General features: G+C 37.2%; 1 protein-coding gene across 1 annotated transcript in view; it reads left to right on the top strand.

Moving 5' to 3' along the window:
* The first annotated feature begins 778 nt into the window (after positions 1-778).
* Positions 779-18,801, top strand: part of PRPF4B (pre-mRNA processing factor 4B) — a 34,034-nt gene continuing 16,011 nt past the window's right edge. The window contains exons 1-5 of the mRNA XM_012646992.1: positions 779-1,044; positions 9,125-10,321; positions 13,590-13,763; positions 16,918-17,073; positions 18,425-18,506. Coding sequence (XP_012502446.1) covers positions 1,004-1,044; positions 9,125-10,321; positions 13,590-13,763; positions 16,918-17,073; positions 18,425-18,506 — 1,650 coding nt within the window. The 5' untranslated portion in view covers positions 779-1,003. The remainder of the gene's footprint in view (positions 1,045-9,124; positions 10,322-13,589; positions 13,764-16,917; positions 17,074-18,424; positions 18,507-18,801) is intronic.

Raw genomic sequence — 18,801 nt, 5'->3', positions numbered from 1 at the left:
GACATTAAGCATCCTGAGTGTGGGGAAGGATAGGTGGAGCAGAATAATAGGCGCTAAGGTTGCTGAGGTTTGAAGCCAGAGGAACTCAGTTTTACCCTGTTTTTAGGTTCCAGAGTGCAGAGAAAGATATATATATATATATATATATATATTTTTTTTTTAGCGGAATGTAAGAAACTCTTGTACTGAAAGTCCTCCAAGAGCCAGTAAATGTTTTCCCTTACAATATTTCATTTAATCCCATTACTGTAGAGTCATTATAGAAAAACAAAATTTCATAAAGCAACTTGGACAAAAAAAATATTACTTAAAAGTTCAATTTACAGAAACAATGAACCTAACGATTCCTGAATCATGTTATCCCTGGACTATGCAAAAGTTGAAAAGATGTTCAAAGGTTTCAAATAAACGTACAGTAGTTTCATATTAAAAGACATTTACGTTCGAGGTACAGCCCTAATTTTCCAATATCCTTAAATGCCCTTCTACACACCTTCCCTTAATGCCACTTCACTTGAACTACCTAATGAGGTGGTTAAGCATTTACTGTGTCTCTCACACTGTCCAGGAGTAAAATTATCATTTCGTTTGCCCTAGTTTAAGAGAATTTTTACCCAAAATCTGGCCGCCATAACGAACTAGTTCTCGGAAGTGCCCACACGATACCGCCAGCCCCCTCTCTTTGCTCCCCTCTCCAGCAGGTTTCCGGGACTAATCCACTGGTTCTAGCATTAACTAGCGCGTTCTAAGCCAGGCCAGTCACCAGCGCGTAACCCTTAGCAGGCACCGCCCCGATGGTCCCGGAAGTTGCGTTACGACGCTCTGCGCCCCGTCCCCGGATGTAGGGTTTTGTATCCGGATTCTTAGCGCGGACTCAGAACTCCGCTCTTGCCTTCGCGGTTGGCACATGCGCGGCAGCTCTTTTCCGTCTTCCTTCACTTCCACTAGCTTCCGCCGTCCCGGGAGCCTCCGCCACCGCCGCTGAGGAGTCAGGAAGTTCAAGATGGCCGCCACGGAGACTCAGTCGCTGCGGGAACAGCCAGAGTAAGTAGTCTCTGTGAGTGGGCTGCAGGCTGGAGCCCGGGGGACTGTCGAGTTGGAAACGGCGGAGACCTGCACGGGCGGGCGGGAAAGTTCAGGCCTAAGGGCAAGAGCCAAACTTTGCCTTTCCCCGCTCGATGCGTTATGGGGCGGGAGGCGTGGGGAGCGGGCGGGCGGCCTTCGAGCTTCGCTCTCCAAGAGGCCGCGGCTGTTGGGGCAAAGGCGGCCGCGGCCTGCCGCGCGTCGTTGCCCCGGGAGGCGTAGGCGCGAGCGGCCTCTACAGGTCCAGTGCGCGTGGCGACTGCCGCGGCAGTGAAATCGCGCCTTCACTCCCTCGGAGACCAAGCGGAGCTCCCTAGCCGCGGCACTTAGCGGTGTCGGGGTTGGGGACATGAGGGTCATTGGTGCCAGGTGGGACAAGCCTGAAGTCTAGTCTTCGTCACGCAGTATCTCTGGTCGTCCTGCTACTAGTGTCAGCTTGAGGACCTGAAAGCAGAGAGGTGAAGGGGTGCTAGGGTCACACTGTTGGACCATCCTGGAGCTAGTCTGTGGCTAGTGGGATACTTCATTTTCCCACCTGGTACTCCTCACTCCAGCAGTCCCCCGGTTTTTTTTTTTTTCTTTTTGGTCCCCCCCCGCCCCCCCCGCCTATTGGCAGCTTATTTACCAACTTGCAAACTTGAGGCAAAGTAAGATAGAGTGCTTGGTTTTGAGGCCTGGCAATTTTTGCCTGCGTTTATAGTCCTTCTTTAGGAGGACGAGTGGAAGAAGTAGTGGGAATTGCTAGCTACTGCCAAACCACTGTGTGTCTGTAATTAAGCTAATATAGGAATCCATGCTGCCAAGTGGAAACATGCTTGCATATGCTGCAAGGGTTAACCGTTGCTTAACTGAAAGCAGTATTTTGTTTTTCATGTTCATGCTGGAAAAACTCAAACAAGAACCTAAAAAAGAGAATGGATTTTAAAACAGTATTCCTCTAGTAACCATATTTTGCATCTGCATTATCTAATTTGTTTCCAGCCATCTTAGGAAAGAGGTATAGTCTCCCAGCAGCTTGTGACTGAGAAACAGGAAAAATCTTTGCCACCGGACAACCTGACACTTCATTGTTGTGCATCCAGTTCTGGGCTCCTCACTCATCTGCTTGACTCAGCTAGGCAGAGAATTATACCAAAGTTTTTCATTAAGGGCTTTTCAAAGCTGCTTTGTTATTTTCACAGTGTGACTTAGCAGTGAACAAATGGATTCTAAAGTTTGAAGCTAGATTTAGCCTCTTATTGTTTCTCCCCAGGTCCACAATGTGGCAGTTAAAGCATGTATGCCAACACAGTACAGATCTCGTGCTATACAGCTAAATATTCTACTAATCTGAAAAGTTCTGTAGCATTATGTCCATTTATTTGATTTTTAGAAACGGTTCAGATTCATTTTGAGGAATGGGTCAGCCATATTTTATTCACATACTATATTCAAATAATACTAGATTTAAATAATAAAAGATATATATATTAGGCCCCTGCAGTATAAATAACACTGAGATAACGTTTAACTTCCTCTCCCCTCCCCACAGAACATTTAATGTAAATGAATATTTGGTTCGTATGTGTCCCATGTTCACTCATTTGAAAATATTTAACAAAGAAAATACATTTGACGTGAAAGCAAGTACTGTGCATGCTGCTCCTAATGACTGCCCAAATATAGTGTCTAGAATTGTTCTTTAGAGGGTAATGAGTAATTTACAGTTATATGGAATCTATTCAAAATAGAAAATTTAGAATAAATATAAAAAGCTTTCAGAAGGCTTTAATTCTTATAACAGTCCTATAGAGGTAGATTCTGTTATTTTTACATTATTTACAAATGATGAAACTGAAACACAGAGAAATTAAGTAACTTTCCCAAGGTTACACTAAGTGGCAGACACATTTAAACTCAGGCAGTCCGATTCTAAACCCCTGCTCTAACTATCGTGCTGTCTGGCCTCCCACTATACATTGCAGCTTTTTTTTAAATTGCCTTTGAACTTTGGAATCATTTTTATTTCTTTACACCGTCTCAGAAAGAACCATTTTTTGATGTGACATCTCTAATTTGTTAAAACTTAGTTTCCCACACCTGATTTAGAAAAGATGTGACCAGAGGGGAGGTTTGTTTTAAGACTAATTAGCCTTTTGAATCCGTTATAATTTTTACATCTACATTCTGTATTGAAAATATTTTAAAGCCAGGTGTGGTGACATGCGCCTGTAGCTTGAGCCCAGGAGTTAGAATCCAGCCTGAGCAACACAGTAAAACCTTGTCTCCCTGAAAAAAAAAAAGTATGATAAAGAAGCGCAGTGGCTTTCACTTAGCTTAGCTCACCACTAAAAAAATTAATTGTCTAACTTGAAAAGTATCTCATTCATACACAAATTTGAATTAATCAGTTCTCTGTGTCTCCAGAGCATAAATTGAATGTCTTCCAGATAAATTCATCAGGACTATTCTTTGGAAAAGTATGTGAAAGAGGAAGTTAAAATAACATTAGTGGTTGGCGATTTCACACTTTATATTATTTTAAAGTTGTTCATGATTATTTTCATTGTGCCAAATGCCCTAAGACCTAGGTTGTTTGAAGGGTAAAACAACACTAATGAACAGATACCGTTAAGCGCCCATATTCTCTGCACTTCTAATTCAGCTTTGCTTCCAAGTAATGTGTTCTGAAGGATCTTATCCAGTACTCGAGATTCTCTGTAAATATTTTTTATGACAAATGTGTACAAGTTGGTATATGCATCTACTTGCTAAATGTGTAATGTTAAATTGTAAAATGTAAATGTTACAGTGTACATTTATATATATGGGATTTATATAGCCTATATTTATTGTCAGTATAAACATTTCTAAGAAGACCATCTTGTTTCTTAACAAGAAACCTTTTCCTAAAGCTTTAAAAGAAAGTTGTTGATAATGAACCTAATTTAGCTGTCTTAGCACAAGCTCATTGTGTGTAACACTTTATACCATTGACTCATTGTTTCAAGTTTTCCTGATTTACCTAGTTAGACTTCAGTTTTAATTTTCTATGAAATTTGCTTTGAGATATCAACTGAGGCCAGTAAAGATTTGCTATATGCCTAGTCCCACTGAAAGAGAACTCTTAATAAACTCTAGGTTTATTAAGGTTAAGCTAGTTGGCCCTAAGATGCTTATAGCATTTTTATTAGGAACCTACTCATTATTTCTTGAGATAATATTCATTAAATTATGATAGAAATGGGTCACTCATGGGAATGACTCTTATACAGCAACACTGGCATCATGATATATTTCTCTCTAGGAGCTAGATTTTTTTTATTTTTATTTTTTGAAGGAAGTTGCTTCCTCTGTGGGTAAACGCTTAAGAATTTTGAATGAAACTCCTAAGACTTTTTAAAATTGTTAGAAAGCAATAGAAAAGATAAGGATTCAAAAAGCAGATTTTTCTTTGGAAAGGGAGTTAATTAAATAATTTCGAGTATTGTGATTTCAGCAAATAGGTGTGTGCCTACTATGTGTGCACTGTCAAGAACTAGAGATATAACTGAGCTGAGATATAACTAAACAAAACCAAATCTTTTTTTATCTTTTTTTATTTTTTTTTACTTTTTTATTTCAGCATATTATGAGGGTACAGATTTTAGGTTATGTATGTTGCCCTTGCCTCCCCACTCCCCCCCAAGTCCGAGTTTCAAGTGGCAAAACCAAATCTTAACTTTCAAGCACTAGGTCTATAATAGGTAGTACGAACCAGCTTTAAGTCTAATGAATACAGCTTTTATATGTTATTCTGTATACATCATTTCATTGACTCATAAAATACTCAGTACCTGTGATAGGTTAAATAATCTTCTGTGCCCTAGAGATGGAGCAATGAGCTAAACAGATAAAAATTCTCTCATAGTGCTTACATTATAATAGGGAGAGACAAACAAGAATTATATTAGGATGGCAATTGCTATGGAGAAAAATTTTAAGTTCAGAAGGAGAATATGTGTGTGGTGGGGTGGGGGGTTGCAATTAAAATGGATTGACCAGTAAAACTTGACTGAGAAAGTGACATTTGAGCAAAGACCTAAGGTAGGCCAAAGGAGCCAGCAGTGCATGTATCTGGGGAAAGCATTCCCAGCTGGAGAAACAGCAGGTATAAGAACCAAGGCCCTGAGATGTGAGTATACCTGTCCAAGGAAGGTGGGTGGTGTGTTCATGAGCAGATGGGTAGATTTTTTAAAAAGAGCCCCGGGGGGGTGGGGAGGAGGGGGGCGGGGAAGGTGGTGTAGCTGGAGCAGGGTGAGTGTGGAGGGGTAGAGTAGTAGGTTCAGAGTATTGAGGTTGGACAGGTAAGTATAGGGCCTTGTAAAGGATTTTAGCTTTTGCTCTGAATAAGGTAGGAAGTAATAATCAAGTTTCATGAAGAATAGTGACATAATCTAACATTTTGAAAGCATCTTCAGTCAAATGGAAGAGGTTTTTACTAACTTGGAATGTAATACCAGCCTTCTGACTGGCTTAAACCCTTAAACCTCCTTGAACCTCAAAGTCCCATCTGTCATATGGAGAGACAACATTTCTTGAGCACTTAGTGTGGGAGCCTTTTATAGTATGAACTCATCTAATTATCATGATAAACCTATGATTTGTTGGTACTATTATTTCCCCAGTTTTTACAGCTGGGGAAACTGAGGCATAGGGATGCAACTTCTTTAAGATTACAATAGCTTTGTCGTGTTGAAGTCAGCATTTAAACCAGGTAGTTTGACTCCAGGTGCTCTTGACAGTATTCCTCAAAATAACATTCTTTTAGCCCTGTCAGTTCCACGGGATTGTTGTGAATAAATGTATTTATCCAGCATATATACAATAATAACAGCTTATTTGGTGGGGGCACTTGGTCTGTGCTAGGCACTGTCATAAGCATTTAATATCTGTTTACCCATGTAAGCTTTATAACACCCTTTCAGGTAGGTACTGTTATTTTATCCATTTTGTAGATGAAATGCCTGAGAATCAGGCATCTTAAACTTCCCAGGGTCACACGACTAGTTAAGTAATGGAACCAGGATTTGAACCCAGGCAGTGTGGCTCTGGAGAGTGCTTAACCTTCAACTATTCTTTGTTTTGAGGACAGTTATGTAATTTGAGTTTTAGCTTAGCGACTAGAATTTTATATATAAAACTTAGATCATTCTCACTTTTTAGAAAGATTCTTCATACGTAGCTTCATAACTTGAATTATCCTAATTTTTCTCAAACTTTTCTACCATATAAGTCAAGGTTCAGGAAAAAAAGACATACTTCACTTTCTGGCTTATGGAGTGAGAGATTACTGGGGAAGGGGATTAGTTACCTGTATGAGGGTAACTATTAGAAATAGGTATTTCTATTAGAAATAAAGTCAAAATGTCTTTGGATCTTTTACTTAAATCTATGTAATTTTCCCCCCTCCATAGTAGAGCACTGTTGGTGCTTTTTAATACCAAGATACTGTATTTACTTTTTCCAAGTCTTTGAGAAAAATTAATGATCCAGAGAACACTACCATGTTTATCCTGTGTCTTCTCATACTCCATTAGAGAGAAGCTGGCCCAAACCAAAGCCTGACTTTCACCAGAGGACACAGCTTCCTCTGCATCTCTCTTTAATACTTTTTCCTTTCCCACACTGCGTGGCACCAGAAATGGAGACTGGCGATCTGACTCCCCAGAATTGAAGTTCTTTGAATATGATGTTATGTGGTGGCTTTGTGTTCTCCATCCCCCCTCATTGTTGTCAGCAGTAACTTCTCAGTCATACCTCCATTTCCTCCTACCCCCAACAAGTTTGTTGAAGACTGAGATTTTCAATATACTTGGTGGTCCAGACTCTAGACCCCAACTACTGCCATAATCCTCAAAAATACCAGTGTCATTGTGGATAACTTAACCAGCAACCTAACCTTGCAGTTTCTGGCCTCTGACTCCAATGATCCTCTAATTCTGTCTCGACCATTCACTCCCAGAATCACTTGGAATCTTAACCTCTGTTAGACCAGTGTCTTTCACGAATTTAGTGCCCTGGCGACACCTATCTGCGTGTGGTTTGCTATATAAAACTGTCTTTTGTCACCTGCTTTCTCTACCTGAAATGCCCCTTACCTCTTCTGGTTAATTCCTTACTCCTTCTCTAGGACACTGCTATCCAACCTTTATTTTTTAAACCATGTTCTTTCTCAATTAACATTTTCTCTCTTCCCCCAAAGTCCCTGCTTAACAAATAGGTTTTTTCTGTGATCTACAAAACACAGACCTGACCATTCTCAAGTGAGTGTAGGTGATCCCTCAGTGGACCCATGATGCCCTTATTCGTGTCTTTATCGTTGCACTTCTCCAGTGTTTGGTGGTAATGTCACGTGACTTCCTTTCCCATCGGACTGTAGTTTTTTTGAGGAAGGCTGATGTTGGTCTTGAACATCTCTGTTTTCCTGCTACCTGGCTTAATGCCTACATGTGGTTGGTGGTTTTTAGAAAATTTTAAGAAATTGACAAATAGATTTATGATTTCTTCATTTGCGAGGAGCTATTTATAGTATGTGGCACAAATACTATACTTAATAATAAGTATAGGTGTGTATAATTTGAAGGCCTGACAAAATAATTTATATCTTTCTCCAAAAATAGTATGAAGGTCTGAATTTGGGTAATTTAAAGTCACCTTTGGACTCATGTTCTAGAATGTGATGGTTTATTATGGAGTGACTTTAAAGGGAAAAGTTAAATAATGTTTCTGAACTGCTGTTTAACCTGGGATTACTGAACATCAAAGAGCTGATAAAGTAGTTTAGAATCGTAGACTCTTACTCAACATAATTCCACTTAAGCATAGGAACCCCGTTTACTTAATTATATTTTGCATAGCACCTATTAGTTTTAACATATTTGGGGGAACTAATTTCTCATTTGAAAGTCAGATTAAATAACTTGCTGAACAAATATTGGGTTGAACCATATGAAATTGCTGATATTAGACTGTTGACCTGCAAAAGGCCCTTCCGTGTGAGTCGACCTAATGTCACATGATTGCTTAATGACATCGACAGGCCAAGAGTCCTAACTCCTGGCTGGTTCTCTTTGAAATTTTAACCTTTGGGGATGTGTTTATACCGTCAGCATCATCAACATCATCTACCGGGCACATTGATTGAGTACTTATTTGGTATATAGCTTAGTATTGGCTCTAGAGATTTTTTTTTTTTTTTAAGATGTAAGATGAAATCTGCTAAAACCAAATGACCTGCAAGGTTTATTTTAGAGATGTCAGGTTTGCTGGATTTCAAGTAAAGGAGATTAGTCTCCCAGTATATGTCAGTATTGATATGTTTTATGAAAAAAGAAAATGGGACTGGGTGTGGTGACTCATGCCTGTAATCCCAGTACCTTGGGAGGCTGAAGTGGGAGGAGGATCACTTGAGGCTCAGGAGTTTAAGACCAGCCTGGGCAACATAGCGAGACCCTGTTCTCTATAGAAAATTTTTTTAGAAAATTAGCCGGGTGTGGTAGTGTGCAGCTGTGGTTCCAGCTCCTCAGGAGGTTGGGGTGGGAGGATCGCTTGAGCCCAGGAGTTCAAGGTTACAGTGAGCTATGATCAGGCCACTGCACTCCAGCATAGGTGACAGAGAGAGATTCTGTCTCTTAAAGAAAAGAAAGAAAGAAAATGAGTTTTTTCGTTGTTTTAAAGTATGTGTGGGAAATGCTGGCTTAAAAATCAAGTTATTGAGTGACTATTTTAACTAAATCAGCATTAACAAGGTTTTACTGTACTATAATTTTTTTTAACCTCACCGCGTTATGTATTTCCTCTAATGCTCTTGCTATGTGAATTCAACTATTGAAACATGTTAAAGTTATATCACCATCTAACTTAGTTCTTGCCATACACTTGAAATAAATGAGCTCTTCTGAAAAAATTTTAGTGATTAACTTTATATATTGAGATGCATTTTATCATTACTGTTATTTTATGACTCTTTGAATACTTGATTAAATGATGTGATTTTAAAATGTGTTTGGTACATATATAGGGTGGAAGATGCTGATAATTCTGAGAAGAGTATAAATGAAGAAAATGGAGAGGTGTCAGAAGACCAATCTCAAAATAAACACAGTCGTCACAAAAAAAAGAAGCATAAACACAGAAGTAAACATAAGAAACATAAACATTCCTCAGAAGAGGACAAGGATAAAAAACATAAACATAAGCATAAACATAAGAAACACAAAAGAAAAGAAGTTGTTGATGCTTCTGATAAAGAAGGTATGTCTCCAGCAAAAAGAACTAAACTTGATGATTTAGCTTTGCTAGAAGACTTAGAAAAACAGAGAGCCTTGATTAAAGCTGAACTTGATAATGAGTTAATGGAAGGAAAGGTCCAGTCTGGGATGGGGCTCATTTTACAAGGTTATGAATCTGGCTCTGAAGAAGAGGGTGAGATTCATGAAAAGACAAGAAATGGAAATAGGTCTAGTACTAGATCTTCAAGTACAAAGGGGAAACTTGAACTTGTGGACAATAAAAATACTGCAAAAAAACGAAGTAAAAGCAGATCCAAAGAACGGACTAGACATAGGTCTGATAAAAAGAAAAGTAAGGCAGGTATTGAAACAGTTAAAGAGAAAACAACTAGGAGCAAGTCAAAGGAGAGGAAAAAGTCTAAAAGTCCATCCAAAAGAAGTAAATCTCAAGATCAAGCAAGAAAATCAAAATCCCCTACCCTTAGAAGGCGATCTCAAGAGAAAATTGGGAAGGCCAGATCTCCTACTGATGATAAGGTTAAAATTGAAGATAAAAGCAAGTCAAAAGATAGGAAAAAATCCCCAATTATAAATGAACGAAGTCGGGATCGAGGTAAAAAATCCAGATCCCCAGTTGACTTAAGAGGTAAATCCAAAGACAGAAGGTCACGGTCCAAAGAGAGAAAATCAAAACGGTCTGAAACTGATAAAGAAAAGAAACCAATTAAATCTCCCTCTAAAGATGCTTCATCTGGGAAAGAAAATAGATCACCCAGTAGAAGACCTGGTCGTAGTCCTAAAAGAAGGAGTCTGTCTCCAAAACAACGTGATAAATCAAGAAGAAGTAGATCTCCACTTGTAAACGATAGAAGATCTAAGCAGAGCAAATCACCCTCTCGAACTGTGTCTCCTGGTAGGAGGGCCAAGAGCCGATCCTTAGAAAGAAAACGAAGAGAACCAGAGAGGAGACGACTTTCTTCTCCAAGGTAACTTGTTTATAAAATGTTAATTTTTTTACTAATGCACCAGATTTTAATGGGAAAACTAGAACTTGTGGACGTGAGTTTAATAATTTTAAGTACAATCCAGTCCATTTAACTATTTATCTACACTTTTGTCAGTGAGTATTTTGATAATGGGTATTTTACAAATACTATGCTCGATGAGAGTCACTTCCCGTCCTCCCTCCCCTGTTCATGATTTAATGTAGTATCTAATTTACTAAATCACTCCTTTAATTCCAAGTAATTTGGCTGGTAAATCTTCAGGAGGGGGGTGCAGAGAGAATTATTACTTCATTGAACAGTATAGGCTGAAACTCCTAACTTTGAAAAGGGGGGAGGAGTAATCAGTTTAAAGATTGTGATCTGTTTATTCTCTTGCATTTGCATGATTTTGAATTTTAACAATATAAAATGGAACTAATATTAACTTTTTTGGCCCCAAAATATAATTAAACTTAAAATGGACATTGTTTTGTTACTAATTGTGTTACTTCGTTTTGCGTTGTTACAGAAGAAATACCTAAGGCTGGGTAATTTATGAACAAAAGAGGTTTATTTGGCTCATGGTTCTGCGGACTGTACAAGAAGCTTCATGCCAGCATCTATTTCTGCTGAGGGTTTCAGGGGACTTCCAGTCGAGGCAGAAGCAAAGGGGTAGCAGGCATGTCACATGGTGTGAAGGAGGAAGAGAGGGAGGAGGTGGTGCTATGCTTCTTTAAACAACCAGCTATAATAAAGTGAGAGCTCACTCATTATCTTGGGAGAGCACCAACCCATTCATAAGGAATCTGCCCCCAAGACCCAAACACCTATTCAGCCCTGCCTCCAACACTGGGGATCATATTTCAACATGAGATTTGGAGGGGCCAAACATCCCAAACTGTATCACAAGTACATATGATTTCATTGTTGAGAAAAGTATCTCTTAAGTTTAGGAAGAATAGTGTAAGAAATGATTTTATTTTGTACCAATTATAATGATAATTCACATTTGAATAATGCATTCGATCTATCACAGTTCTTTTCTCATAAGTCCTCGTGATTATCTTAACTCATGAGGTGGGGGGGCTCTCATACCTAATTTATAAATGAGGAAATAGAGAATTTATATAATTTACCTAGGATCATAGAACTAAATTACTTGAGGAAGTTCTTTAGACCAGTCTAAACTACTTTAGAAGTTGAAAAATTAGTTAAGTGAGGTGACCTGCGCCTGTAGTGCTAGCTACTCAGGAGACTGAGGTGGGAGGATCCCTTGAGCCCAGGAGTTCAAGGCTACAGTGAGCTATGATTGGGCTACTCTACTCCAGTGTAGACAACAGAGTAAGATCCCATCTCTTTAAAAAAAGAATGTTGACTTATACTAGTAAAGATGTCATGAATTTTTAGCCATTTACTGTATTTATATTAATGTTTTCTACATATGGGTATAAACTTTCCAAAGTGCTCTGTTTTGAGAGACTCTTGATTCTTTACTTTTAAGTGGCATTGTTAGTGAAATAACCCTCTTTTTCCTTTAGCTTTCTACATTAAGGCAGTTTTTAGTTTTACTGATTCTGTTATCTAAAGTGTTTCTTAATTATCCTGGTAGTCTTTCAGTTTGCTTTTGGTAGAAGAGCAAATTCTGAGGAGTTTATTAAGGACTAAAGCTGAGTATTTGAAACAAAAATATTTTTTAAATTATATAAGTGGTACATACCAATGAAAGAGAAATCTAGATAATGCAGAAATCTGTAAATTTGCTCACTTTATCCCTCCACTACTCTTAAGAAATTTATGTCCTTCTAGCCCTTTTTCTGTGTACATATAATTATATGAATATAAGGGGTTTGTTTTTTTTTTAAACACAAGTAGAGTTATACTATTCATTTTAATGAATGGCTTCCTTTTGCCATGAAACACTTCTGTGACAATACATACAGATGTTTTTTCTCATTCTTTATAGTATTTCAGTATAGATATGTCATAATCGTTTTTTTGTTGAAACATGAAAATTTAGATTGCTTCCAGTTTTACACTATTTGCAAAGATGTTCATTGGTTATGTATAAGGTTTCTTTATAGAACAGATTCATAGAAGTGAATTTGTAAAGTCTCAGGGTATGTACATTTATATTTTGGAAAGTTATGCCAAATTTCCATCTAGGAAAGTTAGACCAGTTTGTACTTCCATGACTGTATGGAACTGTCCTTTTCCCCAAATCCTTATTACCAAAACACCTTGTAGTATCATTTTGTTATTCTTTAATTTTTAAAAAAACTATTTTAGTCTAAATTTCTCAGGTCACTAGTGAGGTCGAACATTTTTATTTTCATCGCATTTAAGCATATAACAAACACTCCATTCCTTCTGTACTCTTTTACTTTATCTCATCCATTTATATTTTTGCTTTTGAAACAGTGCATGAGCAGATTATATATAAATAAAAGAATTTCCTCAGATGGCCCTGCCAAGAAATAACCACTATAGGTCTGAGTCTAAGTCTACCTTTACTCGTTTTGGCTAGATTAGAAAAAAGTTCTTTTAGGTTCTGAACACCGTGTTCAAACATATAAGACAGGTTGTATTTTTATGTTTTGTTAAATGGGGGAAATATTACAATGTTATTTAATTGTGGAGACAAACCTGTTTACAATCTGACTTCAGATTGAATAGTTCTGTTAAAATCTGGAATAACATTAAAAAATATGCAAAACTTATTTTAAAAAATTAAGTTGTAGAAAGGCCTATTATAATACACAAGAGTAAATCTTATTGGAATATACTTGTGAAACAGGTGTTGAAAAGTTGATTTTGAGGAGGAGAGACAGAGATATTTCCTTAGTTCTGAGGTTAATGTTGATTGTAAGATGCTATTATACTTAATTGACATTAAAAAGATTCTTAATTGCAGAAATGTCAAAATGTGAAAGAAAAAAGTCCTAGTGTTGAGGAAAATGGAGTATTATTACTTGGGTAAGTTTTATTTGAGTTGTGTATTTGAAATTAGAAACGGTGTCTTTAACAATATGAATAACCTTCAATAATTCTTCAAATTATGAAATCAGAGGAAATAAGACTTTTTATTGTGTGTCTACCATGACTCCAAAATGTCATTGTGGTTATCTGAATTTTTTTGTTACAAAACATACTAATCGGTATTTACTTTCTTTAGGCTAGTGTGCCTTTTCTTACAGGTAGATGTTCTTCACACGTATAGTTCATTTAGTTTGATTTATTTTTCTGTTAACTTGCATTTGATCTCCTTAAGAACACGACCTCGAGATGATATCCTCAGTAGACATGAAAGATCAAAAGATGCCAGCCCCATCAATAGGTGGTCTCCAACCCGAAGAAGAAGTAGATCTCCCATTAGAAGGAGGTCTCGTTCCCCACTCAGACGTAGCAGGTCTCCAAGAAGAAGAAGCAGGTCTCCTCGAAGAAGGTAAAAATAGATTACATATAATATCCTTTTAATTCATTAAACTCTGAATGTTTTTGAAGCTCCAATGAGCTCAATTGGTAGTTTTTCTCTTAGACATTTTTCTCTGAAAAATTATAGCTGTAGTTCCATACTTTCTTTTTACCAGCATGTGCTATTCCACATCCATAGGTTTTTATTTTATATAGTTTTCTCTTCAAATTTAAACAAATCCTTGCTCATTAAAAATGCAATTAAATTAATCTTTCAAAAGTAGGACTTTTTTCTCTCTCTTTTATGAGTGATAAATACTAAATGAACTAGGCTTGGGTTTTTGTTTTATTTTTTCTAACTAGCAAGATAGACATAGGGATAGTAGATATGTAGCCCAGTGAGTGTCCTATAGTTTTATAATGTTCTTATATTCCATATATTGATACTTCCTGAAGACTCTTGGGCAAAAACCTATTTAATTCACCAGAGAAACCATTTTATCTGAAGCACATATACTTCCATAGTTAGTTGGTTAATCAAAAAGGCTTTTAAAGCAGGGAATCATTTTTTAAAATCACATATACATTAAATATTTTAACCTAAAACGTAAGTGGACATTTGTCAGTTTTTTAACATTTTTAATGGAAGTAATACATGAACACAGTTTTAAAAGATACCAAAGGCTCATATTGTAGCCATCTTTACATGTCTCTGAGAATTTGTATACCACATTCCTAGAAATAGAAATGCATAGTCTAAGAATACTTTGGACAACTAGGGCTTTTTTTAAATACCATCCTTCACCTATGTTTCTGTTTTGCCTAATTTCATCACATTTTTTATTTTTCCGGAGTCAGTATAGTTGTTATTTTAGTCATGTGCATATTGTCATTGCTGAGCAAATAGGGGAGAAAGAGAGGATCTTCCTCCTGAGGCTCGTAGTCTGCTGGCTCCGAACTGATTTCTAGAGGCTGCTTGTGCAGTTATCCTTGTGGGTTTGCTTTCCTTTCGCCATCTTGGTATTTCCTTGTTTCTCTTTTGCATTGTGAATCCATTTCCTGTGTCCAGTGTCTTCATGGTTTTTTATTCCTTTGTTTTGGTAATGCATCTCCAATAACTTCCTGAGAAAATCACATGGAAAGAACATTTTGGGGGACCTTATATCTCTAAAAAAATGCCTTTTATTCTCATTGTTGATGTGGAAAGGAATAGAGTCCTAAGTTGAAATCATTTTTCCTTGAGAATTTTGAAGTCGTTGTTTCACTGATTTCTAGTTTCCAGTATTGCTATTGAGAAGGTCCTATTCTGTTTCCCGGGCATTTTTAAAGGACTTGCTTTTTTTCCCATCCCTTTCTCTTTATAATAAATGTCCTGTGTTCTGAAATTTTAGTATAATGTGCCTTGGTGTGTGGCTTTTTTTCTTCTATTTATTTTGCTGGCCACTAGATAGGCCCTTTATAGCAGTAAGATTATGGCCTTCTATTTTGGGAATTTTTTTTCCTCTCTTTTTTTTTTTTTTTGCTTCTTCCCCATTGCTTCCTCCCCCCCACCTTACCCCCCACCAAGTTGGACCTTCTATATTTCACTTACTTTTCCTCACTTATCTTTCATGTTTCCCATTTTGTTCTACTTTCAGTCTAGGTGATTTTTCTCATTCTGCCTTCTCACTATTCTATTGATTATTTAATTTATTTGTTTAAATTTCTGTGCTTGTAGATTTTTTTTATTCTAAGACCTTGTTTGCTGTTTATTCTGTTTTTTAAATAACATTCATGTTTTCTGGAAATAGCATTCTTTCTTTCTCAGATGATACTGAGTTTATTTTGTGTGATTTTTGTTCTTTATAGTTTTTTTCTCTGTACTACATTTTTTCTTCCCAGATTCCTTTTGCTGCTTATCTACCTTTTCATTTGAAGACTTTCTTCAAACAGCTGGATCCTTCATTTCTGCCTATTCTGATTTAATAGTTAGGCACTGAGAAGGCTGAATGGAAGCTTTCTTCAATTGTGACAGTGTAGAACTTGTCAATTAGTGGCTATCACTTCAGGATAATCAGATAGAGATTTTTTGATATCAATGACTTTGGATGTTTTCTCTTAGACTAGTAAATTTCTGAGAATCCTCTCCGTTCCAGTTGAGGGAGCATATAGAACTGGTTGCCAGTAGAGTTCTGGTCTTTCATAATGTAAACGTCCCCTTAATCCCTCTATTTTTGGTACAGTGTCTCCCAGCATCTGGTACCAGTTTTTATAACAACCAACACTTCTGTGGAAAGTAAATTGCAAGTGTTCTGCTAGGATGTGAAGGGAGTGGTTGGCATTTTCCACTGAGTTGGGGAGGGGAACCTACAGAGTCTGGCTGTTTCTAAAGGCTTTCAAGCAATTCTGTTTTCAGCTTTTACCTCACACTCCATGTTTCAGAGGGTGAGGTGTCTCCAATTCCTGCAGTTTCTGGGGGCGTTGTAACATGCACTGACTTATTTCTGATTTACCTCGTCTGTTCCTGTTGGACTAGTGTTCAGCTCAATTTGATTTGTTACTACTCTTCCATCCAATGTGCACATTTCAAGATTTCATTGACATCTATGCTGTCATAGCTCTTAAAATTCTCTTTGCCTCAGGATTTTCTTTTTAAGTGTTTTTTATACTGTCATTTTGGTAAGGTTTCGTTAAGTCGAGTTCATTAAAAATTGTATATCACATAAAGTAAAACTCACCCCTTTTGGTGTAACGTTGTATGAATTCTGATAGACACACACGTCACATAGTCACTGCAGTCTTGCTAGAGAACATTTCCATCACCCCACAGTTGCCTCATGTCCCTTTGTAGTCAGTCTCTTCCCGGACTCCAGTATCTTTCTGTGGACCTTGGTGCTATAAGAATACAAAGAACATCAGATATTGATTCCCGTAGAGCTTACATTTAAGTGCATGTTCATGGGAAGCATTTTTAGTTTAAAATTTAGTAAGAACTGTAGCTGTGTTTTAGTTATCTTCAGCAAAGCTGATTATGTCAATCTTTCGGACATTATTATTTTACTTAAAAATTTTAAATGACCTTTAAGAGTTTTAGATTGACAGCAAAATTGAGCAAAAGGAGTTCCTATGTATCCCATACCCCCCATACATACATGCCTTCCCCCACTTTAATTGACATTTTAAAAAATGTCTTTTTCTTTAAATAGGGACAGAGGTCGGAGGAGCAGATCACGCTTGAGAAGGCGGTCTCGATCACGGGGTGGTCGTAGACGAAGGAGCAGAAGCAAAGTAAAGGAAGATAAATTTAAAGGAAGTCTTTCCGAAGGAATGAAAGTTGAGCAAGAATCTTCATCTGATGATAAGTAAGAATAGAACTTTTCTGTAACTTCATTCTGGCAATTTAGACAAGTCCTATTTGACTTGAAAGTCATTAAATATTTCCACTTGAATATCATAAGTGAATCCATTAATTTGGTCCTGAATTTAAAAGTTAATCTTTTGTGCATATTGTGTTGGTTATGTGGCAGAGTTAGCGGTTTTCTGAATTTAGGGTTTTCGGCTTTAGCTCGAGTGACTCCTGGGCCATCCTTTTATTGTGAGTCTTCTCTTTGTTTTTATTAGGAACCCAGATATGTTAGTCCTACCAAGAGATTTAGGAGGGAAATTTCTGTACAAAGTTTATATTTTTCATTTTGTGTCAGGTGATACATACTTAAAATTGAAGTTCTGGCGGTAGGTGTCCCTATTACAATATGAAAATGGAGAAGCATTTCAGTGTGTGATAAAATAGTGGGGAAATTTTTAAGATGCTGACTTAGTTCTCTAGGTGGAATATCTCAAAAATAAATAAGACTCATTTAGAGCAGTGTTTCTCAACAGGGCGTTATTTGCCTCCTTCGGAATATTGTGACAATGTGTGGATACGTTTTTAGTTGTTGTCTCTTGGCTAGAGGACAGGGATAATGCATCCTACAATGCATAGGGTAACCTCCCCAAAAAAGAACTATCCATGTCAAAAAATCAGTAGTGCTAAGCTTGAGAAATCCTGAATAAACGTAGGAGATTAAAATAGTTGAGTAGGGGAAGGGTGTTTTATATAGATCTGGTATAGTCATAGTGTAGTTTGCTTATGCCTCTTAAGTGAACATTTGGCAGGTAGGATCACAGAAAAGGTTGCACTGGGAGGCATCATAAAGATTGTGGAGGTCTTTGAGGGATAAGTGGGGAGGGTCAGCGGCAATGTTTTGGGGTAGAGAGCCACATTCTCCTTCAAACATTTGCATGTACATTTTTGATAGGGAAGGGGATGTAGCTTTCATGAGTTCTCAGAGGTTTCTGTGATCCAGAAAAGGTAGCAGTTTACTTAACTGTCCTAGCCCTCGTTTTATAGATGAGAAAACTGAGGCCAAATAGGTAAAATGACTTTATTAAGGTCATGGAAGAACCAAAATGTCTTTTTTAAACTTAGAGATCTTTCCTTTGTTCCTAATTTTGGTACCATGAAATAAGTGAGGAGAAAACTGAGACAAAGGAAGGTTAAATTACTTGCCTGGATTCCAAACCAGGCAAGTGAGACAGTTTAGAAATGAGAGTAATAAGGCTTGAGACTTTGCTCTAATTTAATGATACTTACATTTCCCAGTCTTTGATATTGAAATGTATAAGAGTTAATGGTTTTAGAATCTGTAAGGATGTTTGCGCTTTTTTTTAAAGCCTTGAAGACTTTGATGTAGAGGAAGAAGATGAAGAAGCCCTAATAGAACAGAGAAGAATCCAAAGGCAAGCGATTGTTCAGGTATGTGATTTTAGTGAAATTTTTATCAGTCCTCTTAAATAATCACTATTCTAAGTAAAATAAAGATTTTTTTTATTTTAATGAAGAAATGACATGAGTAATAGTTCATCAGGTCTTTAGAAAAGGGAAGTATATGTACAATTTGTGAGATTTGAAACCATAATTTCTTTAGTTATTAAAACAGTTGCTTTTATTTGTTACACATAGAACTCTGATATAAACTGCTTTTGTAAGATATGAAAATGTGAAGTTTGCCTTCTTTTTTTTTTAAAGTTAATGAACATAGGCTGAGCAC

This window comes from Propithecus coquereli, unplaced genomic scaffold (assembly GCF_000956105.1).
Source record: "Propithecus coquereli isolate 6110/MARCELLA unplaced genomic scaffold, Pcoq_1.0 Scaffold253, whole genome shotgun sequence".
Lineage (NCBI taxonomy): Eukaryota > Metazoa > Chordata > Mammalia > Primates > Indriidae > Propithecus > Propithecus coquereli.
The sequence above is the reverse complement of the archived record's forward strand: the minus strand, read 5'-3'. Positions and strand labels throughout refer to the sequence as shown.